This window comes from Cyprinodon tularosa, unplaced genomic scaffold (genome assembly GCF_016077235.1).
Source record: "Cyprinodon tularosa strain WSP-4 unplaced genomic scaffold, ASM1607723v1 ctg71, whole genome shotgun sequence".
Lineage (NCBI taxonomy): Eukaryota > Metazoa > Chordata > Actinopteri > Cyprinodontiformes > Cyprinodontidae > Cyprinodon > Cyprinodon tularosa.
In genome coordinates, this window is record NW_024039463.1 from 2,234,488 (window position 1) to 2,260,755 (window position 26,268).

General features: G+C 36.7%; 1 protein-coding gene across 1 annotated transcript in view; it reads right to left on the reverse strand.

Moving 5' to 3' along the window:
- Window positions 1-26,268, reverse strand: part of slco3a1 (solute carrier organic anion transporter family, member 3A1) — a 48,672-nt gene that overhangs the window by 7,858 nt on the left and 14,546 nt on the right. The window contains exons 3-6 of the mRNA XM_038268875.1: window positions 2,442-2,540; window positions 2,077-2,349; window positions 568-732; window positions 274-472 (exon numbers count right to left, since the gene is read on the reverse strand). Of these exons, the coding sequence (XP_038124803.1) occupies window positions 274-472; window positions 568-732; window positions 2,077-2,349; window positions 2,442-2,540 (736 nt within the window). The remainder of the gene's footprint in view (window positions 1-273; window positions 473-567; window positions 733-2,076; window positions 2,350-2,441; window positions 2,541-26,268) is intronic.

Genomic DNA, 26,268 nt, shown 5'->3' on the forward strand with positions numbered 1-26,268 from the left:
TTTGTATGGTATTATAATTTTTTTAGATGATTTGTTGACTCTCTGTAGAAAAATAGAAATTGAATAGAAAAATAAATGAAAAACAATCAAGTCCTATTCTAAAGTAAACTTTTATCCCATCCAGAATAATAGGTTCTTCTTTGAAAAGATTACTATTAATGAACCAAGTTCTACCAGGGGACAGATTAGAGGCTGGATTATTTCCAAAATAATTGCCTTTAAATTTTCAGTCCACTATTGTCATTAAAAACAGGCGGATAGTGTCTTTCTTACTCGTTGCCATAGGAGACAGTGACTCCGGCGACTGGCCCGTTGTCGCAGCCCAGAAACAGGAAGGAAACATAGCAGGCAGTGGAGATCAGGTTGACCAGCATGGCCATGCGGATGGCTCCCAGCGCTGAGAGGTTCAGCTTCTTCACCAGCAGGCCACCCATGAAGATACCCAGACACGCACAGGGAATAGCTGTCATGCCTTAACCAGAAAAGGGAGATTCATGTTTACAACACAGGAATTCATGTATTCAAGCTTGAGGCTTAACTAATGATATGCGCTCCTGATGGACAAACCTAACAGTTGGTTTGCAGAAGTGGTGGTGAGGTTAAACTGCTGCTCTAGGTATTTCCCCAGGAAGGCAGCGAAGCCGGCAACCACTGCAATCTCCATGCAGGCAGCCAGGATGATGCAGGTGAAGACAGGGTTGGATAGCAGGTGCTTTGTCACTGCAGGAATCACTGATGGTAAAACACAAAAGGCAGGATGAGCCCTACTGTCCTGACAAATCTTATTCTATCATCTGAGTTTAAAAAGCAACTCACAGAAATTATAACTCAGAGAATACTGCAATAATAGAAAAATAGGTATTTTAACCAAAAGGACAAATATGATCAAATATGATTGAAGAAAATTAGTTTGCATGATCATTACGCAGATTCTAACAATGTTGCTCATATAAAACATGTAAAAACATTTTCTCTAACATGTGCAAATGTAATTATTCTCATTTGACCTTATATATTTATCCAGCCACACAGAAATGTTTTTAATGCAAATTTTATGTGACCATCTCTGTTATCAAGTCAAAGTAAATGAGACGTAGAGTAAACTAAATGGTTTCAGATGTTTGCTAGAGAAAATTAATGAACCAATAGTTCAGAGTTAATGTTTTAATTCAGGTTAAGACATCAAAAAGCATCCAAAGCCACAACAGAGCATTTTTGTAGCTATAATCTACAAAAGAAGGGTCAAGAACAGCTGCTGTTAACCTTAACTGGAACACCATACCAAGAGGGATATGCTAACTCTGGAGGAGCTGCAAAGATCCTCAGCTCAGCTGGCAGAATGGTTGTTAACGGCATGAGGATTAGTAGAATACAACACACAGAAGGACTTTATGGAAGACTGAGAGAAGAGAAGCCAATTGTTCAAAGAAAGTCACAAGCAATTCCTTTAAACCTCTTTTCATGTCGAACAGAGGACATAGCAAACGTGTATGATGTCAAACTAAAATTGCACAGCAGTTCCAAAGTTAAACATGGTGGTGGGGGCATCATGCATGTCTATTTATCCTTTTGTCAACTCTATCCAGTTAATGGGAGGCTAAAAAAAAAGATAAATAAAAATGTAACCAAGTAGGAGATTCTGTTTCAGGCTGGAAAAGTGGAGAAGCTTCATCCTCTACAGTGGAAATAATCCTAAAACACACAGCTGAGCTGCAATAGAGTGGCTCAGAATAACTATATTTATGCATTAATCCAGCCCAATCAAAATTCAGGATTTGATCAAACTGGCTATCGTTGGCAGGTCTTAGCTTCTCTTCTCTTTTCAGATTATGACATAGCTAGTAAGAATATTGGAATAAATGTTGGCCTATGTTTGTGTAAAACTCTACAAATGTATTTAATAAATACTTGCAATTGTAACTAATAAAGATGAATAAATTCTGGGCACAAAAGACTTTTAGATATTTATATGAAAAAAACTGTATCCTTTTTTTTTTTTGTAAAAGTGGTTGAAGACCTCACCCCTCTATATGTATTTTATATGTGAATCTGTGCTTTTCTGTGCTGCATGCTCACCTCTCAGCTGCTGGCAGCAGGTGGGGCTGTTGGCAGCCTCATGGCAGAGCACTACCCCATTGCTGGGCTTTGGAGTCTCATACTCCTGGCTGGAAGAAGGAGGCAGCATAACCTGTTCACTCTCCGCTCCCTCATCCCTGTCCTTCGCCGGCAGGGAGTGAGGGAAGCCGAACATCAGGAGAGCCGAGAAGAACAATAAGGCACCGCAAAGCAGGAAGCCTGCCCACCAGGCTCCGATCCAGCGCGGGTCATCTGGAGTGATGCCCAGCTTACCTGTGGCAAAAGGCATGGAATAAATCAATGAGTTGCATTGAAATAGAAACATAAAAAGAAACACAATATAATGGTGGGACTGATGAGCTCACTGGTGTCAATGAAGAGAAAGTCCACATAGAATTTAGTGCAGACAGATCCGAGGATGAAGCCACAGGCGGGTCCAAACACCAGCGTGGAGAAGAGGATTCCTGCAAAGAATCAAGCGCACACTTTGTTTACTTATCCGACATAAGGATAACTTTCCAATGAAAATTTACTGTGGCTGTGAATTTAAGAAATAAATAAGCACTGATAACAAAGCATGGCATGGAAACCACATACAGGTTATATAGAAATAATTAGCTGTCATATTGTAATACATTCACATTTATGTAAATGAAATATTGATGTTTTAAATTGCATCGTAATAAATATGAATTTAAATCAGACTGGAAGTTATTTTATTCTCTAAAAAACATATATGCTCAAAATAGTGTTTATTTTTGCCAAAATCATCTTCTTTCAAGGCGCCGCGATAATTGCGTTGGCTCCTAGGAAAAAGTATTGTGGTAATGCTGATGAATGCGTTGTGTTTCAGTGGTTTGGTCTGATATTCAGCATGTTGGACTTTGTTTTGTTTTTTTCTTGTATCCCGCAGTGTGTAGCATTCGGGTCCTTGTCTGTCGATTGACAGAGAGGACATAGTCTGTTAAATGTGTTGTGTAATAAATCAGCTTTTGCCAAGGAACAAACTCACTACCTCAGCATGTGAAGCCGCTTTTCTGCACTTCTTTAACCAACTCATTTTCTTTTTCTCTGTTAAAATTATTCCATGCAGTATCTTAAATGCTTCCTCCTATTTGGCCTGTTTTAATTCACACTGAATTCAGGCTTGATCATGAGAAGTTTTTATGACATTTCCCGTCTGACATCAAAAATTTCATGAATGAAATCTGTGTGACGTGTTGTGCTTGCCACACACTGAAGGACCAAAAGGTCAATGCTAAGGAAATCGGCTGATCACAGAGAGCTGGACCAAAACATTTCAGTGGAAAGTTAAGACATAAGACATAAAATATCAGGAATAAGCTTAGGCAAACTGTGGTATTTATTTTGTTAATGCACACCTAACCTATATCTTTATAGTTTAAGCAGCCTAGACAAACTTAACCCATTAATGAATGAAATGAAAGGCTTATGGACATTTTTCAAATTTGCCCATATCGCTCTTCATCCCTAATTCCTTTCAGAGGAAGAGCTGATGCCATTTTCTGAAGCCACTGATCCAATTTTGGTCTGTAGGATTTATTCCAGGACAAGGATTGACATCATTGAACATTGAACAAGCTTAGATCCATCAAAGTATTTTGAAGTTAGCATAATCTTGTCTCTCTGGTTAAGAAACAAACAGAAACAACCTTCTACACATAAAAAAAAAAAAACATCATACTATCAATTACAACCTTAAAATTGCCAAAACTCAGCTCAACTCAAACTTTATTTATAAAGCACATTTAAAACAACCGTGTTTGACCAAAGTGCTGTACAGGAATCACAGTTAAGGAACATAAGATAAAAACTGAAGGCTAGAATACATAAATGCATTACAAAAAGAAAAATTGAATGAAGATAAAATATAGTAGGATCATTTTTTTCAGTTAAAATAAATGTTAAAATAAAAAAATTTAATTTAAAATAACATTTTGCCAGATGTCCACTTAGACTTGATTAAAAGCCAGGGAGAGGAAGTGTACTTTTAGAGAGGATTTAAAAACCTCAAAAGGAGCCTGCCGATCGAATATGTCAAGGTAAGTTATTCCAGAGTTTCGGTGCCGCTGCCATAAAGGCATGATCACCTTCGGTTTTAAGTCTGGTTTTATGCATGACCAGTAGCAACTAATTAGAAGATCTCAGTGTTCTGGCCGAGGCACGGATTTGGAGAAGCTAAGTCAAATACTGGGGAGCTAGACCATTAAGAGCCTTAAAAACAAACAATCAAATTTTAAAATCTATCCTAAAAACAACCGGGAGCCAGTGCAACGAGGGTACAACAGGAGATATGTGGTCATGTTTATGTGTGTCAGTAAGGAGACGGGCAGATGCATTTTGTACCCACAGCAGATGGTGTAAAAGTGAGTGGTCCAAGCCAGCATATAAAGACTTACAGTAATCCAATCTTGTATTAATAAAAGCATGGATTACAGTCTCCAGATCTCTGTGTGGCAGGTACCCTTCCACTTTGGATAAAATTCTTAACTGGTAAAAGCTGTTTTTTTTACGACCAAACTAACCTTGCGATCAAATTTCAACCTGTCATCAAATATTAAACGAAGATTTTTTACTAATGATCGAATGTTAGGTGTAAGAGGGCCCAAGGAGCCAGGAGGAAAAACTGCTGGACAACAACCAAATATTATAATTTCTGTTTTACTTTCATTCAGATTCAGAAGGTTTGAGGTCATCCACAATTTAACATTGTTTAAGTAGTTAGAAAAAGACTGTGTGGGGTTTTTGGATTGTGATGCTAAAGGAAAGTAGAAAGCAACAATGCCCTATACATCTAGGACCCCCATCAGACATATAATCATTAGATCTACTCATTATTAGCAGTGTTACAACCATTTAAACTGTATCATTTTAAGGTCTTGTTAATAAATGTGGTGTGAGCCAAAGTGCATGTTCCTGTCAATCTTCCTCTGACACACCTACTGATAAATCCTCTTAAAAAGCCTGTAGTTTGTCGTTAGAGCTTTCAGGAACTTGGTGTATCATAAGGTTGTAAAAGTCCAAACTTGTACCTTTTTATCAGTGTAGTTTTTAACAGCTGTTTATTTCACTAGTTTATAAAAAATAAAAAAAACTACAAATTTTGAAGTACACAAAAAAAGTTATATTAATTTATATATAAATTATATTTTGCAGCTCTTTGCAGCTCATTAACACGTCTGAGGTAGACAGAGATTTCTGGTCATCTACTGTTTTATCGTAATGCAAAAGCATCATCTGTTCTGCCAGGTAGGAACATTTGGCTTCTTAAATGGGACTGAATTAAGATAAACCATTGGGACCATTTAGCATAATCATACAGTACATTTAAAGATTGGATTTTTAGCGTTCTTGTTATTAATTTATTTATTTATTGTGAATGTAAAGAAAGTTTTTATATCAGTTGTCATAACTTAAAGAAATCAAAATCAACTTTTCAAATATATTGCCCTCCCTGGGTAATCTAAGAACGCATTACTGAAATAGACACATTTTTTGCATAATATTTTAATGAATTCAGGTGAACTTATTCATTCTATTGAATATTTGTCTACCATCATGGCAATACCAATTTGTAAAATGTTCAAATTGCAAGAGACTATTTAAATTGAAAGTATTGTTGGCCTATACATTTAAGGTTTTGTGAGCTTTTTTCTTTGTAATGTAATATTTAGCTAGTTGCATAGTTTCATGGTAGCAGATCATTACATTGGACACAACTGACATTGCTCAAATGCTATGCAAGGCAAGTTTATTTATATAGTACATTTTACTGCCAAGACAATTCAAAGTGTTGTACGTGAGGAAAAAAAGTAAGTAGCTATAAATAATGAAAGAGAATGAAAAACAATAATCAAAATAAAATTATATATATATATATATATATATATATATATATATATATATATATATATATATATATATATATATATATATATATAAAGCTAAAATGATTGATGAAAAAATTGCTAAAGGGCACAGAGATTAGGGAGCACAGGGGACAGAGAGAAGAAAAGAGGATGGGCACAAGCTGCAACCAACATTGTGATTGCAGCACTTTCTAACGTTGGTAACAACCCTCAAAATATCACAGTAAGGCCTGCAATGATTTTTTATTGTGGACAAACAATGGACATAAACCTAATTGTTGATTAATGGTTTGTTAGATAAAATGTTTTTCAATCTGATTAAAGGGACAGTGTGTAAGAACTACCCCCATCTAGTGGTGTACAAAGTGAATTACAATCAAGAGACTCATACCTCCCTACAGAGCGTGCGAGGCCTTCTACAGAAGCTGTGGAGTGAAAATCTGCTATTTCTAAAAGGTAGGGACTCTTTTTAAAATTGCTAAAATAAAAGATAAACACCATGAAAATGTCTCTGGAAAAAAAGGATGAAAGAAGCCTAATTTCGCAAGCTGGTATGACTTCTGTGAAAAATAGCCGCTGACAACTCATGTTTGCTTTGTTTTTTTGGAGCTTGTCTAGTGTAGGATAACTAACAAACAAACCATTTACCAAGAGGACAGACCTAGCTTACTCACCCTTGACATAGCCGTTAAAAAAGATATGAAAATGACTGTAAACCATTTATGAAGACAAACAGTAACTGATAACTGTTGCAACGGAGCTTATCCTGTGTAGGACAACCAACAAGCCAACTACCTGTGCCTGGCGGGACAGACTAGTTGATGGACTCCATTATTAATTATTTTTTCTTTTTCCAATGCTCTCACTGGACAAAGAGTACAGATGGTCAACCAATGCAACAGAAAGTGAAAGGGTGGATGATATAGGGGTGTCTTTGTTCATCCTCTACTGACAAGAAACTTTAAGACACAGGTCACATATGGCTGACAAATTAATCCCCTTCTGCCTAATTATTTGTTACAAACTGTCCCTTTGTTTGATATCATGTTCGTAAAAGGATTTTCTTTCAGTGTAGTAAAGCCGTCCTCTAGACGGCAGTTCATTCTGGAGCGAAGCCTCACTGGTGTTTGCAAGAGCAGTAATGCCAGAGCAAAGAGGAAGAAAGAGCAGAAACAAGAGTTCTGTTTGCAAATATAAACACTAATAAACTTCTTACTTAAGTTCTCACTGAAATACAGCTCAGGATGTAGAGCAGAATCAGACTTACAAACTTCCCTGGCCATAACAAAGCATCATTTAAATACATAAATATAAGCCCAATGCATGCAGGTAAACCTGACTGATTTCAAAATATGTCACAACTTGAAGCAAGAGTTATGAATTCACTGAATTTTTCATTGCCGTCTTTTACTTTCAAATGTCTTCAAGAAAGTAAAGTTGGTTGCAAGATGGCAAACAGGGAACTGCTTTAGCTGTCACCAGAGATCATATCAGCCATATCTGTTGAACTGTGGATCAGTTTAAACACCACAAGGCAAGTGTCAAAGAAGCGCAGGAGTGTGTTCTTTTATTTATCTCTTAAAACATGTGGTGAACACTCAAGCCACTGCCAGTAAGAGAGAGAAACACCTGACAACAGAAAGGGTCGCCTATCTTCTAAAGCAGACAGTTGGAGATGAGAATGCTGAGAATAATCCAAAATTCCAGTTACAGCGGCTCGCAAGCACGGACTCAGACAGATGGACGATAACGAGGAGTCGCTCAATTTGAGAGGCAAATTTTCCTGGGTTTTACTCCTGTGATGTGTGGCAACATTAGTCGACATGTCTGCAGAGGGATGGTGGATGTCTTACACAGAGGGACAATTTGACGGCCGCACAGAAGGATTTCACTGGCCTCAGTGTGACTGTTGAAGAATCTGATTTCAGCAGCAGCCACTTAATGAAGCATGGAAACTGTGACTAAGCTTATGTTGCTCTTCTTGAGCTGAAAGTAAACTCAACAGTCTGCTTCCTGCCATGACCACCCGCTTAGAAAGGGAGGCAACTCAGTCACATAAATGTAGCCTTAATCACATCATAGTTTATTTTTCTCATAAAGGAAATGACTCACAGATTCATGAGGAGGAGCTCAGTAGCTACACCACGCTACACACAGCTCCATAGACTGGAAAAAGAACAAGGATGGACCTCTAAGCTAAACTCATGTGACTACAACTAAAGTATTTTTTTCCATTAATGAAATTAGCAAATCAGAAGTGAACACATGCAGATGCTTCCACGTGGCACCAGAGACTGTTCAGATCTCTGCCTTCCACCCCATGGTAGTTTCTGATATTCTGTAAGATGGGCTAGAAGTATAAATCCCAATTACAAAAACCAAAATAACAGTTAAAATAAAAACACTGAACCCTCAAGGAAACTCTGAAACCCAAAAGAACACTGATGCACCAGAAAGCATTGTTTCCACACAAAGGAGGACTGTTTACTGGAAACCAAAGAAAAAGCAGTTCAGCAGCACCTTCACAGAAAAAAAAAAAATCCCAAGAAGAGCTTTGCCGCCACAACGTGACTACCACATTTGTCAGTGGTGTTGCAAATGAGGTTGCTGTGCTCTGTTTCCTTAGAAACTGAGTGTTGTCAACTTGTGCGAACAACATCACAATAGCTTTCACAACAGGAAACCTCATGGAGGAAATTCAGTTAGGAAAAAAAAAATCACCCTCAGGGAGGTGATGGTTCAGATAAACCACAAGTCAGTGATCTTTGGGGGCAGAAATATTTCCATTGAGATCCATTCTAACACACAGAAGCTTTAACATACATTGGCTTATAGCATAGTTGTCGCTTGGTCTTCTACAACATGAGCAACTTTGCATGTTAATATCTCTCCCTGAAATCTGACTAACCAACACACCTACACACCGCTTTGTTTTCATGACATATGGGGACATTTCATTGACTTGCATTCATTTTTATGGCCTAACCCAGACCCTTACTCTAAACATAACTATTACCCAAATATACCTTACCCTATCCTAAAATGAAATCACACCTTAGTCCTTAACATAACAACAACCCAAAGAAAATAACTTTACCATATGGGGACCAGTTGAATGTCCCCATATGTACCTTTAAGTCCCTGCATGTAGGATATTTTGCAAAATATGTTCTTTACATTGTAGGTAAAACAAGACCACACCCTCACACACATTTTCAGTTTGTGGTACAATACAACAGCATCCTGTGAGTTTTAAAGCTGGTTCTAATCTTTACCACGTATTAAGTCTTAAAGCTAAACAGTAGGTGAGTTGGATCAACATTTTTCTTCTTATCCCCCTAACCTAACCAAAGTTGCAAACTGAAATGTTTCTCAAATGTTGAAAACTGTCGATTTACCGAAGTTAGTCTCGTTCTGAACTAATCCCTCCCAAGGAGAACCACCTTTCTGTTTTTGTCTGTGGGACAGAAACCCTGTCTACTTTTAAGATAAGGCCGTCCTTTCAGACAAAACAAACAGTTTAGGTGACTTAACTGATTCTGAGCTGTTGTAGCTGTTATGCTGCTATAGCTTTAAGCTGCTGGAGGACATAGAGACTTTTCATTTATTACCAAAATCAACATTGTTGACTGTGTGTTTTTTGTCTTTGTCTTTTTCCTGTTGAAAGGATGCCTCACTGGTGCTTTTGCCTTGGACCTTCTTTCTTGAAACACCGTATTGTTGGAATGGTGTTACTATAAACCTTGTTTTTTGTCTCTGTTATTTTTTGCCACTGAATGTATTTTTGGTTTGAAATTTCTCTGTTAAGAAACTTCTTTCCTGGACAGAGACACTGATCAATCTATTGTTACTATTTACTTTAAATATCATCCTGTTTTTTAACAAAGGCTATATATGGCCTGGTGGAATAGAGAATTAGCCTTGCAGTGCATCTCTCTCTTTTTTTTAAGCAGGTAGTACACCTTTTAAAGAGCTTCTTTGTTTAGCAATGTCTCCATCACAAAACAATTCATGGGGCTACTACTGTATTCAATTACTTTTTCATTGATTCCCCTTTTATAAGTAGGCCTTACTTTGTATTGTCTCAATATTCTTTTTTCTGTTGGAGGCAGATACAAAATCACAGGATCTGGATTTCTATGGTTTTGTACCTGAAACGGTTCATTAGATATTTAAAAATCAGATTTGTATAGCATTTCTTTGTCTAGCCTAGCGTGTTTCCTGAATGCAACCATTTACTGAACCATTGCTTTCATTGACTTAAGATTTCATCTTTTTTCATTTCAACAAAAGTATTGTAAGGTAATTAATCTGTAATTAACATCACATTCTCAGAACAGTAATTGACAGCACTATTGCTGTGAGTAACATTTTCTAATCTCCCTTGTTTTTCTTTCATTGCTTCAGTCCTCTAAACTCCCAGCTGGTTGCAGTAGATTAAACACATTCAATTAATATAACTGATCTGAATTTGGACCCAATTATATGCTGCATAACTAGTATGAATCAGTTTGTTTTGACGGATGCCTTAGGACAAAACTTGCTTAGAGCTCCAGTTTTATATGTAATGAAAGGCGATAGGAAGATTTTTATAAAATTGAGCTTGACCTGATGAACAGACTGTTTCTGTGTTTATTTATGCCTTTTTTTGTCTATTGTATGTTGGATCCACAAGAAAAAATCTCCATTGGTGCACCTGGTCACTGATCAGGATGGCACAGTCAACAGATCAACTGGTTTTGGGGTTGATTCTGATTCAGAATACTGCATGCAAACTCTTTATCCATTTTATTAGAACCTCAGTAAAGGTTAGGGAACTCATGTCTCCAAAGGGACATTACTATCAGAACTATGTACAGGTAGCAGCCATACATTCCAGCTTTATACTAATGTGTCTGGGGTTTTAAATCTGCATTTGAATGCCCCTCCTTAGAAAAAATGGGGAAAAGTGTCCTTCCTGTGATCCTTGTGCTTTCCCTAAAATCCAATGCTGACTTTGTCCACACTTTATAAATGGATCAAACAACTTCTGCCTTCAAATTTTCAGAAAGGACACATTTCATTTTAATGGATTAGGATTAGGCACAACATCATTTTCAATAAAGTTTTATATACAGGTACCAAGCAGAGCCTTATGGCAACAGTCAATGCTCTGCTTGTGAAAGCAAATCTGTTGGGCTATTATCTAACTCTGCTACATCTATTCCCAGGACAAAACAGGACACAAAAAAAACAACACAAAGTAAAAAAAATAAAAATAAAATAAAAATGAAATATAAAAAAAGCAGGATTACGCAAAAAGTTAGAAAACCTACATCATCATGAGAGACAACATGAACTTGGTTGTAATCTTTGCAAAAGGCTGCTTCCCTGAACAACCTCTAAATCTCCAGTTTTCCCTTCCAGCAGGCCTGCTAAAAGATAAGAACAAAACAAACTAATTTGCTCATGCTGTACTTTGCTGGAGCCTTTTAGTTCGCTGTGAATTGCGGTCTCGGGGGAGGATGTCAGAAATAATTCGATAACAAAGCTTGAATCTAGAGTTTTTGTCTCACTCTAATTTACTTAGGAACCGATGGAAATGGCAGCAGAGCCACTGTGCATGAAGCCTGCGCACTCCAAGATATTAATTAACCAGCAGATGGTTAGCAGAGCCCCTGCACTGCAGCTAAAAAGTTTAGAGTAAACATTAAACATTCACCATCAAGTAACTCCATCAGGCTTTCATAATCATTCACCCAGAATATTAAAGCATATTGCTATGTAAAAAAAAGATTACTGTCAGACGAATCACAGAGACCAATTTACTGCATTTATATAAGAATTTCTCCCTCAAAAAAAGTTTAAAGATTAAAATGATAAGAGACACACTGAAAAGGTTCAAAGGAAATGCTACACAACTCTCATTTCCTTATCTCAGGTCACAAAGGGAACTATTCCTTCTCTTCTAATCCTGCTCAAGTTGATGCAGTAATCTTCTGAGCTAAATGGAGTAGCCTGGACAGCCAGACAACAGGAAGAGCCCCTTTCTAGACCAAGGCCAGTTAAGAGACTGAAAGTAAACCAAATTAATACTGATGATAGATTTGAGAGCAATTTCTAAGCATCAATTCATCTCTGTAGCCTTAACATAAGTTTTTAAACATGCTCAATAATAGGCAGAATGGGGAAGGTCAGAATGACATATTAAAGCTGCTTTTAGATGTGCAGATTTACTTTGAAAAGAATATACTGATATTTAAGTAGGTCCTCTCATCTTCTCTCTACAGTAATTTCGTATTAAACTGAAACACCTCAACAAATAGTAAGAATAGTATTTCTATTTCCTGTGATATCCCCCCAAAATTTAAGCAGCAACAATAAGGTGCTTCACCTCCACTGCTGTAATAATCAATGTTTTAATGTAATTGCTGCTTCTTTTTGCACATATTTTAAGGTGTGCCTTAGAAAGTTGCATAAACTTAAATACCCACATATTAATCTAAATGATTGATTCTATTTATTTTCATATGTATATGTACAGTATATACTCGAATTACATGCATGCATATTTGATCACCAAGCATTTTTTTGCCTTTTGTTGAACAGTGTGCAAGGTTAAATAAAATTAGACTATATTCTAAGTACTGCAACAGAAATAGCTCCTAGAATTGAAAGATATCTAAACTGATCATTAATAACTTAGATATTTAGGTGCATACATAATCACTTTTTATCGCTGCAAATTCAAAGTGTACCATCTCAGCACATATTTGCTTGTTTAATAAATTTTGTTGCTTACTATTAAAATTAGCCTCTTCTGTATAGCCATGAGTTGTTCTCAAAGGTTATAAATGTGAGAAACTGGTGACATGTTTCACTTTGAGTACTTTAAAAGTTTGTTCAACCTTTGCTTGGTTTCCCTAAAAAGCCACAGCCTATAAAAAGTTATAGAAAATAGTTCTTAAACAAGTAGCTATTTCTGGTCTACACAAACACATAACCTAGCCTGACAGGAAATAATGAGTGGATTGATGAGAGTCAACTAGACTGGCCTAAAAAAGAAGTGTGAAGAGGGCCAAATACCAAACTGATGTCATTTCTCCAGTCAACTGATGTCATTTCTCCAGTTAAGTTATAAAACACGCCATCTTATAAGGAAGAAAGATGGACCTTCTACTGACTCAATGCTGTAAAGTGGACAGAGCCAAACTGTCTGCCAAAAAAAAAGCCAGTTCTCCTTAAGAGGTATAATGTTTTTAACCTGAGGCAGTAAAATATTAAAGGATTACATAAAAATGTTATTAGCCAGCAGTAAGTCTTTTAATGTGTAAATCAAAGTCTTATTCTACAGCAGTGGTGTCAAACTTATTTTTATATTGGGTCACTTTACTATCACCAAGTCTTTGAAAGAGCTAATTGCAGTTACAGAAGAAACCTTTGATTTCACAGGGTTTATATGGGAATGGGTAACTCCGATTTAATTCTTTTTAATGCTCTTTAAATGCAGATTTAAATGCCATGAAAAAGTACCCATGATTCTTATATATATATATATATATATATATATATATATATACAGTAAAACACAGCAAAATCTTTTGTCATCTTATTCATCGACAGGCTGCAACCATGTCCCGAATTCCTTGTTTTCCATCCACTTTTGTTGAAATTTGCATTGCTTTTTCCATCCTGTAGCTTTTTCTCCGCCTTAAGCTTCTTTTCCGAACATACGGCTTTGCGATCAACTGCAAGCAGTTGAAATTGTTTTTATCAATGTTTTTTTTTTAAATAAAGTATTTTAAATGCCACTATAAACACATTTAACGAGTTTTAATGCCAATTAAGGCCTTAATTTAAAGAATAATATTTGAATGATTTTTAATGACCCGCAGAAACTCTGTTTCATCATTTTATTTACAAAGTGCACATTGTTTTGGTATAATAGATTTACTCCCATTTAGTTAACAGGTTTATTCACTTTTTACAACATACGGCTCTACGGCAGGGGTCTTCAACGTTTTTCAGGCCAAGGACCCCCAAACTGATGGTGAGATGGTGCGGGGAACCACCTATATATATATATATTGTATGAAATTATGTTATATCAAACTGGTCCTATAGTCACTCTAATAAAGATGGAGTAATGTAACAAAAGTAATTTCGGGCTGGGATTATTAAAGTATTTCTGGTTCTGATTCCTGGTTGATGGGACAGGTGTTGTGAATGAAACGGTGACCAGCTTAAAAGAGCTCCTGTGTGTCGCTGAATGTGCATTGATGACTGAAAGACCTCTTCTGCCTCCATTTATCTGTTTACTACAGTGTGTCAAATTCATATTAATGTGTATTTAAAGACACTTCAATTAGTGGAAAAAATTGAAGGTGGGATTATAAAAAAAAGTCTAATCAACCAAAACTTTCACGACCCCGATGCAATACCTGTGTGGAGCCCCTAGGGGTTGCGGACCCCCTGGTGAAGACCTTCGCTCTACAGTATGACATAATATCCCATTTTTAAGGACCTGATAAATTGCCCTGGCGGGTCTGGAGTTTGACACATTTGTTGTCTACAGTATGTATGTAGAAAACTAGATGTGGACTGACTTCATACTTCCAAACATGCAAATTAGCATGTAACTAACATAACACACGGTTAGTAAATAATGGTTACTGCAAAGAAAAAAAGAAGTGGTTTTGAACAACCTCAAAAAGATGTTTCAGATAAAGTTTTACACAGTCATTCTGTTTTTCATCTAGTCATTTATAAAAAGGTTACTGTCCTCATCACTGCAACAGGAATTAACAACATTCTTATCTCGGTGTTCTTAGCAAATATTTATCAGCTGTAAACATATTCTGTCCCAACACCTACGGATGTTGCTTAATATGTCTGTTTGACACCGACAGTGTCAACCTCTGAACGTATGAGAGAACCTGACAGGATATACATACTAAACTGAACTAAAATATCCTTAATAATAGAGAATCTCATAAACTAGAATATAGTTATGTAATGTAATCTTATCAAAAAGAAATTAACCTTCTTAGTTAAATCTTCCAAAGATTTGCACATTTTGTGATGGAGCCAAACTTGAATTTTTGGATGGTGCCAAAATATTTACACCAAAGCACCCTAAGCTTTAGTATTGATACCATAAACCTAGGGCTTGGCTATATGGCTTAAAATCTTATTTCAGATATTTTTCACTACCATATCTGACAAATCTATATTCTATTAAAAATAAAAAAATAAAAATTATATTTATAGTTTTCAAAAAATAGCTTTTAATTGAATTTTTCCCCCAGGGAGGTCACCTTAAATTATAGCGTTACAAAATTCAAGTAGTGAAAATTTTGAAAAACTATGATGTTTCACAACAAAGTATGAAAATATAACAAATTACATGTTTGGAGCTAGTGGTATAAGCTCGTTTACTTCTTATAAGTAGACATCTAAGAACAAGAACTGAAACTATGAAAGCTCAAGGTATGGATAGGTGAAAATTTTTTTTTTTTCCAAAAATCAAATCTTCATAAACAAGAAGTTTGATCAATCAATTCTATAGATTAATCACCCAGGCCTACATTAACCACAGTGAAAGACGGTGGTGGCACCATTTAACCATAAGCTCATTGTTATTTACATGTTTTTAGGAAAGTTGAAAATTACTTATTCTTTGAAAAACATAGTCAGACGGTGTCACCCATATTTCTTTGAAAACCCATTTACTCTCATACTGCCAGGGCACAAACAGGTAAGGTTTCTTGTCTTCACTATGTGGTTTAACTGCATCCTAAAATTTTGAATCTGATTGCATTAGAATAGCTGTCACCAGATGAAGTAAAGGCTTGAACTGTCAGGGGGGCCTTTAGAAGCAAAGTTAAAATATTTAATCAAAATTGAAGGTTATTCACCAGTAAAAAAATATATCTGTATTATTGCATTGGATTTTAAATAAGGTTTTAAGGAGTGTGTGACTGATAATTAGATAGAAATAATCACAGAAAAAAAATAAAAGGTCTGCTGCATTCAATGATAACCCTGTTGAGTGCACAGTCATGACCTAAATAGCATGCTAAAGCTTATCACAGGCTCTCCACTCACATTCAAATGCCATTACATCAGGATCATCCGACATTAACTTCCGCTTACGTCAAATCATCTAAAATTTCGAACAGGACCTTAGCACACAAAAAGTCTTAATCTGATGCTGAAATAACGTCCTCCTCTGCCTTCCAATCCGAACCAGAGCAGATAGAGGTTGAAACAGTTTCACTTGTGCCATATGGTCGCTGAATAAAACTGCAGCGTGAGGACACGTTTAATGCTTTTAGCCGTTTGACCTGCTGAGGATGAGCAGTGAGGTTACTACAAAACAGACTCTATCATGCACTTGGCTTATGCCAAGGCTTTTAGCAAGGGTTTTTCCTAAACAAACTGGATCGACTAAACTAAGCCCTGACAGTTTGTGGCTAGAAAGAGGAGGCAAAGCATCAAGGATGGTTTCATTAGTATATTTTACCAAAGCACTGCAACCGGCTCCTGATGGGGCCCTGTAAGCCTCACAGTAATGGGATGTTTTTAAAGATGTGTCTGGAAGCAGGAAGAAAACATGACTAGATGTGTGGAAGCATTTTATTCTGCGTGTGTATATGTAACTCAATTTTCTATCCTTTAAATAAATATTTAGAGCTGAAAAGGAATGTGACAAAAACATTTATTGGCAATACGGCTTTTTAAAGAGTTATTTAAACACCTGATGTATTCCTATGACCTCCAATTTTGTTTTCTGTTCATGAAACAGTTTTAAATAGAGTGCTTTTTCTTCTAAGTTCATTACCAATTTGGAAAACCCTATGAATCATTTAGGTCCCTTGGCCTTTAGGTTTGTGCAGCAATGATCAACACTTTCATGAGCTACGCTCATTTTTCCTCTCGACTTTTTTAAAACTTCACGCTCAAATGAACCAATTCATATATTTGACACATTTTCTTCTATTGGGACGAAAGTGAGCCTGGATAGTAGCAACGCTGATGAGTAGTTTGAGCGCCAAGCACTGTTTCTTTATCACCAGACAGCCGCCACACACCTGAGGTTTAATGTGACATCCTGCCTGCTCAGAGCAGCATGGTAAGAACGAAGTATCACATTAAAAACAGTTTCATGTTAAGTAGGCTTTTTCTTTTTGAGTTTATTTGCAACTGGCCAAATATAACAATAATAATAATAATTACTATGACCTTTATTGATCTCACACTGCAGAAATGTACCTCTGCATTTAACCCATCCCCTTGGGGAGCAGTGGGCTGCCATAGTGTGGCACCCGGGGAGCAGAGTGGGGTCAAGGGTCTTGCTCAGGGACCTAGAGTGGCAGTCCGTGGGAGTTGGGCTTGAAATCAGAACCTCTGGAACCCAAGCGCAATGCCCTAACCCCTAAGCCGCCTCTCCCGCTGTACACCAAATGTTATTTGGTATACATTACCGACACCTACCATTTAGGAGTGTGGATCAGAACAGCATTTTTTAGAAATGCTTTCAATTGCTGATTTTTAGATTTTATAATAGGCTACATATGTATTGATTTTAAAGATTGTCTTTTACTCTGTTTTAATGTTATGTTCTTTTAATATTTGTTTTAATCTTCCCTTTTTGAACTCTAGCACTTTGAGATTTGAATTCAAATGTAAAGTGCGTTACCAATAAAATTCATTATTATTAGTAATATGGTTTAAATATGATAAAGAACAATGAACAAAACATGTGAAGTACCCCTGTTTCCAAGAGGAAAGATGATATTTACATGCATTTATTTCAGTCTAAATAAAGAACCATCATGCTTTATGTTGTGGACTCCATGTTGACCACAAGTATTTATTTTTTATACATTTCATTGCTCACAAATTTTATTGTAATACTGAATACTACTTTAATGTTAAAGAAATATAAACCATGTTAAAATTTAAGAAATAAAAACAAACTTATTATTCATATGCTACTTATTACTAGATCAATTAATTTAATTTGATATAGTAACTGTAAACTTAATTTTTTATTGATTCAATATGAAATCAAATTGTGACCCAAAGATTAAAACCTGAAATAAAATGATGAGGTTCTCACTTAGCCCTAGTGTCCTGGGGTTTTCATTTTATTCATCAATGACCTTTGGGCAACTCAAAAATAAACGAATCAGTTAGACCTCATGGTTCTAATCAGTTTTGCAATACAGGATGATGCCAACTGGACCTTAGTCTGCAGTGGAGGAATTTTATTTTTAATTCTAATTAGTGTTGGCTCAAAACTAAATCCAGGAAGCAGTCAGAGCCCTCAATAGATTTCATTGACCTGGGTTTTTAATACCCATTTCCGACTGGCCAAAAAACCTGTTTAAACCCGGGAACAGTTGGCTTTTAGTGGGAACCTGTGTCGACCCGGGTCAAATGACTCGGCTAGCGACCTGTGTTAAAATGAGCTGTGATAGGCATTACATTCTGATCAAACAACCACAACAACTCCACTTATGCAATAGGTAGGGAACCAAATGCCGATTGCTGGCGGGTCGAATGTGTTTGAAAAACCTGTGTTAACCCACTAATTTCAGTGGGAGAGGCTCTAGTTTCTGTTGCCTGTTTTCAAAAACTAAACTTTTTATAAATGTAACAGTGGTTATAACTTCTGTATATTAGTATAGCAAATTTCTGTGCATTGCATCTAAAAACCACCACTGCCATTTTTCTTTTTGTTTATAGAGATTTTTGAACTGACAGGATAAAAAAAAAAAAAAATCAACGGTCGACACAACAGAAACTGTGACTTGTTTGAGTCATTAGATTATGGGTCAAGGATGGGCATGTTTCCAAACAGAGCAGTTGTGTGACAGCGCCATTTATGAGGTCTTGTCCGGACAGCCAACAGAGCAAACACAGAGTCAAGTGAGGAGGAGAGACATAAAGCACGGAGGGTCGACAGAGGGTTGGTGGGAGGGAGTTAATGCAGCAGAGAAAAACCCCGCCAAACAGTTAACCATTTATAACCATCTACAGATGTCGGAACAGATATGGAGCCCGACACAGCTTCCATTGTTGGCAGGCCATGTTGGTGGGATGAAGGCAGAGGGTAAAACATCAGAGCAGGCTACTGGTGGAGAGCTGCAGCTGCTCTATTGAAAGCGATAAGCAGGAAGAGGTTTGAAACAGTTTGACAGCAGCTGGTAACAGCTTCCTCTGCAGGTGGTTTGGCCTAATTATCAGGATAGAGATGCCAGCAGCCTTTTTCCCCCTCCATTCCCAGAGAGAAAGAAATCATTGGGCTCATAAATTGCAACTGTATGCTATAATGTCTAGCTCAAACGAAGTGGTAGAAAAACTGTGCTACATCCTGAGGAAAAATGCCATGGAACAAAAAAAGAAAAATGTCTAAACCATGGTTCCTGATTTTTTTTTGTTCTCTATGAGGTGATACTTTCTCTTAAGACTTTTGGGGATGGCCTTTACGATTATGGGACGGATGTGGTCAGGAATGCTGAACAAAACAAGCAAGTAAAATGTTTATTATTTCTCTCTGAACTATATCATTTGTATCTATGTGTCTTTATAGTTTTTGCTTTTACCTTTTCTGTCTCTCTCTATAGGTCTTCATGTACTTTATCGTTTCATGTAAGAGGCAGGGCATGGATCGCTGGGCATATTGTGTAAAATTATCATGCTGTCATGTTAAAAGATATTCTTGCCTGCTTTGCTTTGCATGTGATCTGTTTTACATAGTTTTTGTTCGGCATATGTAAAATTTTGCACTTCAGAGCTTATGACATATTTTTGCATGTTCTCTGTCTGCTGGCAGGAGCACATGTGTTCACCTACATACGAGCACAAGCGACTCGGCATTATTCTACATTGGTGACGAAATATGAAGCGCATATTTTCGTCCAACTTTTCGACAAGCTTTAAATAGTCTAGCGATTAAGTTTTAACAGAAATAGCTCATGATGTGATCTGTGAAAAAGGGGTATTTGGGATTTAAACAAATAATTGCTAGGCAGAAAAAAAAAATCAACACAAAACGTTTAGCTGTCAATTTACGGCACATTGGTTGAGCAACTCCGGCCTCTTTAGAGTTAAAGAAGTACTAAATAACTTTCAGTTTTGGTCGATATTGGCTCAACCCAGTGGACAATAGCTATATTGATTTGCCTAAAGGAAGACAACATTTCCCACGAGGACCAGCATGGTTAAGGCCATAGGGTGGTAAAATCTTGAACTCCCGTCACCTGCAGTTGGACTGAACTACATTTCTTTTTCCAGTGGCTGTGTGAAAGATGAATATTGATGAATCTATTTGTTGCAAAACAACGTAACATGACAATGTTGAAAATAAACGTATAACTTTGTAACTTTGGTTTGCACCGTATTTCTTCACCTACACACCCATCTCACCCGACTCATCAGTGACTGATGTGTAGCCCTTCAGCTAGCAATTCACACAGGCATACATTGCACACCCTTTACTAAACATATTAGAAATTGTACGGCCTGTTTTTGGGATGTACGGCTTTGGCAGACCCAAATTTTTCCCTTGGAATATGGTGGAATATCTAATGTCCCTACAGACAACTTCATTGGTAGGAACAAGCTTGTTTGCAAGACGCTTGCAAGCAGGTAAGCTTGAAATTTACAGAAAAAACAGGAAGAATTTTCTATCTTGCACAGTCAAATGTAGCCAACCCCACTTCAAGATTTCTATGGAAGCAGCCCTAGTCCCGCCTCCTTAACTTCGATGAATGTGAGACAGTTTAAAATAATTCAACATGCGTTTCAATGCAGGAAAATAAAATAATTTACTAAATCATGAAGTAATTAGATTGTTTTTATCAAATAAAACCAATGTATTCAACTGATTCCCAGATAATTAAAATTAATTATACATTTGTTATATACCTCTGCTTTTAATAAATTTAATCTATCTATCTATCTATCTATACATATTTAATTAGGTGTTTGTCATGGTGGAGGTTTTTGAGGACCAAAATGCAGAGATCAGGAGGCAGAGGTGAATCGTGCAGGTTTGATTACAGAACTAAGACAAAATACAAAAATACAAAATACAAGGACCAAAAAACCGGGAAACGTCAGGAAAAACTTACGTGGGAAGCCAGAGATGAGGAAGCAACTACACAACAACAAGGAACCAAAGTGACTGCAGAGGTGGTGTATATAAGGGGAACAGAACAAAGGATGGGCTAATGAGCTGAATATGAAGTGGGTGTGAATGGAACTAACTCAAACATCCCAAGTCTCCCAGAAGTTCCAGGAGTCTCCCTGATATTGATAGTTGTTCATGGATGCCCGCGGGGTCGGATAAATTATTCCGGATTTTACACTCTGCGAGGTGGTGTTTTCAGGCAATAATTCATGCATCATGTGCGGATAAGAACTACTTCGACTGAGCAGACAACAAGACAGAGCTGAGTGTGAGTAGGAGGTTACTTGTGAAACCTGTGCAGCGTATCTGCCCAAAGCGATGCTCTGTTCAATGAGCGTTCCAGGCGACTGGTTGATCAAAGAGCTGATTGGATCAGTCCGATAAGTTTCTCTGAGTTACTCTCTGGCAGTCACCTAGTTACCACTCAAAGCTGTGCATCCTGTGAAACGGCAGAGGTTGAATCCTTAAGTAAAAAATGAAAATATAAGACTAATTTTACAGCAGAATTAACTAAAGTATATCCACATCTAGTGAAGGTGAGGAACAGTGGCGGATCTAGACCAAATTTACCAGGGGGCCAGGAGGGGGCCAGCGTGTTTTTATGGGGGCACAGAAAAGCATGAAATAAAAAACAGGGCAACAGATTCAAATATATTAAGAGAGCTGCATGAAGAGGAATTTCTTTTCACTTAGGTTCAATAGAAATTCCATTTCTTATCAGGACAATATACATTTATAATTTAGGAATTTTACATATTTTTGAATTAATTTAAGCTAAACTACTGTTTTCTATTAAAATTTCAATTAAAACTGTTAAATTTATCTGTAAAAATTAGAGAATTTTTTAAAAATTTGTTGTCAAAAAAACAAACAAACAGAATTTGTAAAGAAAAAGAATGAAGTAGTTCCAAAGGACCTATCAGTAATCATGTCTGTTCCATCATTAGATAGTTTGGCATCTCCCTGAAATGAGTTTTTGGAACTTGGGATGTCTGCTAACTAGAAGGAAGCCAAGGGGAAAGTAAAAAAAGCACAAGGGAGCAACAGAGAGTAACTAAAGACTGCTTGAATATAATGGAAAATAAACCTAAGAAACATTAATTGATAACTGAAAAGAGTTCTAAAAGGCGAGAACCAAAACAGTGCTGTTATATTTGCTACATAATTATCACTGAATTGAGATTTATGTGCTGATCATACTGCCAATAATCCAAGACATTCACAGCACTGTTAAATACCATCCAGTTAATTAGGTCTTGGGTTTGCAGTCGATCCATAAATACGGCTTACATGAGCAACTGTTAAGACGAAGGCCATTTCTAATGAGCAGTTGTGTCCACAGAATGTCATGAGAACATCAGATAAGTCCTTGCTTGTTTTAATCTCTGAGGATCTGAAAAGCAGATTGATGTCCTCTACAGCAGCAGCAGTAGCAAAAAAAAAACAAAAAAAAACAGCCTGTTTCTGTGGCTACAGCTTCCTGATGCTGCTGGGTTTATGATCTGCTTCCTCCCACCCTTTTCCCTGGGCTCCTCCTTCGGTGGATGACATAAAGAAAAAAAAAATCCCCTTTCTAATCAGCGGTGACAAAGCCTGACCCAGATTGCCTCAAGAAGACTGTCTGGCACCATAGTAAGGTTTACATAGTACATTAATTCATGATATAGACTAAAAAGTGTCCGAAGCTACTTGAGGAATGAAGAGACGCTATAAAGCGCATTTTAGGCATGCAAGCCTGACTGTTGCAGATGGCAAGCTGATGATTAACAAACTTGGCAACGGCTGGGAGCTTTCACATCTAGTTTAATAGATTGTGATAGGACCAGAGGGTGTCATAATTGTAATCTGTGATGATCCAGATCATACAGAGGTCTGACGTATTTAGAGCTCACACACTTTTCATGTGTCCTTAACGTCCAAATATGGATCAAAGACAGATGATGCCAAAAAAATCAGGTCCTGGATAGCAGGACCATTTAGGGTAAAATAAAGTGATCTAATTCATCAATGGAAATCTGCCTCTTGATTACAATGCTTTAAGATTAAAAAGTGATTATGAGCAACTTGAAATAGGCAAAATGCTGCAGTTGTTCCTTAGATAATAATGGTGCTGTGAATTAAACCGAAGTTGTTGGTAACACTAGAAAGTTGTTTTTAGAAAGAAAGCAACTACGGAGCACCAAAAGCAGTCTGTAAGTTTTAGTGAATTAAATACTAAATCTATTAACTATTAAATAAAAAAGTAAGGTTAATAAATGACTTTATAAGCTATTTGCAATATTTGATTATAAGAAAATTATAGTGGGATAATTTCTCAGAGGATTTGCAGGGATCAACAATGAAGGCTGTTGTAGTTTTGTTGCAGTGTAAAAAACAGCAGACCTAAAACCTTAAGCAGAACTACAAAAAACAAAACAAAACAAAAACAGTACATTTGCAGCGGAGGTGAATTTCTTAAAAAAACAAATAAATAAACTTGTAATACAAATAATTAAAAGCCCGACTGTTTAAAAAAATTGACAAAATTTCAGCCTTTTTAAAGATTAAAATGTAGATTTGCAGAGTAAAGACATTTGAAGGCTTTTTGAGAATAAAAAAAAAATTTTTTGTACACAAATGCGATCTGAATAATCTAAAAAAAAAGCCCTCTTTTGAACATAAACATATCAATATTTTAGTATAACGCATCCATTGAGCTGTGTAGATCTTTTTGAAGCGCACTGACACAATTACTCATCATAGTTTTACTATTACCGATACATCCATTTAGTTTAAAATGTCCCATCCCATTTTGGGATGAGAGGTATTATTTTTAAAGACAACCAACATAAGAAAAACCTCAGTGTCATAGAAAATTACTTTAAGAGTTTACATAAAGGAAATAAATACATTTTTTTCATTTGAATATTCAGTTACTGAAATGTGATGTCTGTAAGTGCAAAGGTTGCAAGCATGAGCGATAGGGAATTACAACGGTCCTTAGACGGTGTTACGCTTTGTCTAATTGCTACACATACATTTAATGAAAATACCAAAGAAAACTTGCTTTTTTGGCAATTCTTTATTGTTAAGCATTTCCCAATTCTTAAACACATTTGAAAATGTGTTTAAGAAAACTGAAAAAAAAAACTGCAATATACTTAATTAATTAAACGATCAGTGTAAGGTATAAGTTACAACTTCCAATTTGCTTTATTGAATAAAAATGGACAAAGATAACTGTCTGAGACAAAAGTGACTGCTACATTTTTAATAACATGGTGTTCAAGTCTAAATGACATACACTTTAAACCTCTTCATGTAAACAGATTTACTAAAAGCGGACTGCTATTAAATCTGCCAAAAGGATAAAATACTGAATCCGATCTACACATGACCTCAGCTCATAGAAAACATAACTTCAAAGCTTATCCTATAATGGAGCTTTTAAAAATTTGCTCCTGTTCAAACGTAATGAGGCTTTTACTTGGGAAAGTTTGGTATCAATAACTGATGTTCTTCACCACATGAAAAGGCTCTGAAGTGTGCAGGCCTCCTCTGCTCAACAATATGCCGAAGGAGCCGCCCCCCCGTCTTGATGAAATAGAGCGTTTATGGATAATTAATAATTAGCTATTCAGCTAAAATCTAACCCAGCTGTTTGGCTGGCCTCTAAATGTAGACCTGAGGCTCTGGGCAAACATATCCGGGTCATTCAGCTTGCGGAACAGATGAGGAAACGCTAAATGCAAAGGAGTCAAGTTTGTATGATGAGAGTTTGCTGCATTGTCATTCATCATCTTAAGATAACCCATAGTAGCGTTGCTAGGCAAACTCAGCATGCAGATTATGCCAGGGATGGAAAAACTCCATTGAGGATCTAATCCTTCAAGATGACATTAACATGCTCTGAGTTTAAGTAGCTTATATAAAGGCCCTGCTGCAGCAAAAGCTTGGACTCGGAGCGTTTCAGCAAGAATGTTGACAAGCCTCTCGAGGATGGGATCAGTTTTCCCATCAAACCTGAGGCTGCAGAGCTAAATGCAACAAGAAATAAAGGAATTAGCTTCATAGATGGATACAACCCTAGGTAAAAGACAGAGGCTGTGAAACGTTGAAACTGGTCACAATTAATCAGTGTAGGAGGAAATTCATTCGGCCCTGCTGAGTTGATGAATATTGTCAATGTTGATCCATAAATTATCATTACTTAATCATTTTTTGTTTAAAATTATAAACGGTGTCAGTGCTTGCTTTTAAAAAAAGATGGGTTGGCACTGAAAACCCTCCCGCTGCTTAGCAGCATAAGTGGGCGAAGCGATTTAGTCATTTGAATGACAGGTGAATGTGTTTAGAAATTAACGAAGACATGTTCTTTGTTTAAGAATAAAGCAAACTTTTAAAATCTAAAGAGAAAATCAGTTAAAGCCTCGGCTTGTTGATGGCTCTGTTTCTTATCATGTGCAGACTGATACAAAACAAAATACAAAACAACTCAGAATATCAAACAACCTTCATGAAGAATTTTGGAAGATTTCCTGGTTTTCCAACAACTGTCAAACTTTTTTGTAGACGTTTGGGTGAGCTTGTCACATGTGGATTATCTACTGTGTTGAAACCGTATATAAATAATACGTCATCAAATAATTTAATGCTAACTAATAATATTAGCTTCATTAGCACTGATATTAACTGATGTTAATATAGGATGATGGTTTTTTAAGTTTAAAACAGGTCTTATCCTCACATTCTGCCAAGTGTCAACTGTAAACCCTCAAAAAGTTGTCTGACTCCTGCTTTCTGTTGTGCCTTTTGCAGCTGAAAAACATGTTTGCGAATCAAGACACTAGCTACAAAAAGAACAATTGCTGTCACTGTGCAGATTAGATGCAAAAGAATCACTTCATCTTATCTTTGAGCAGAAATAATTCTCCCACATCAAAACTCTCAGATTGAAGAAAGTCAGTGCGTTGTTTACTGGGCAGGTGCAATGCAGTCTAGGCAGGTCTTTCCTGATAGGGCAGGTTTTCACTGCCCCATGTAAAATGGAAGGAGGAGCTGCTGCTCAGAGAGCAGAATTAGTGAGGCTGACTAGGACATGTATGTTTCAAAGGAATAATGACATTAGGCATTAATTTGATG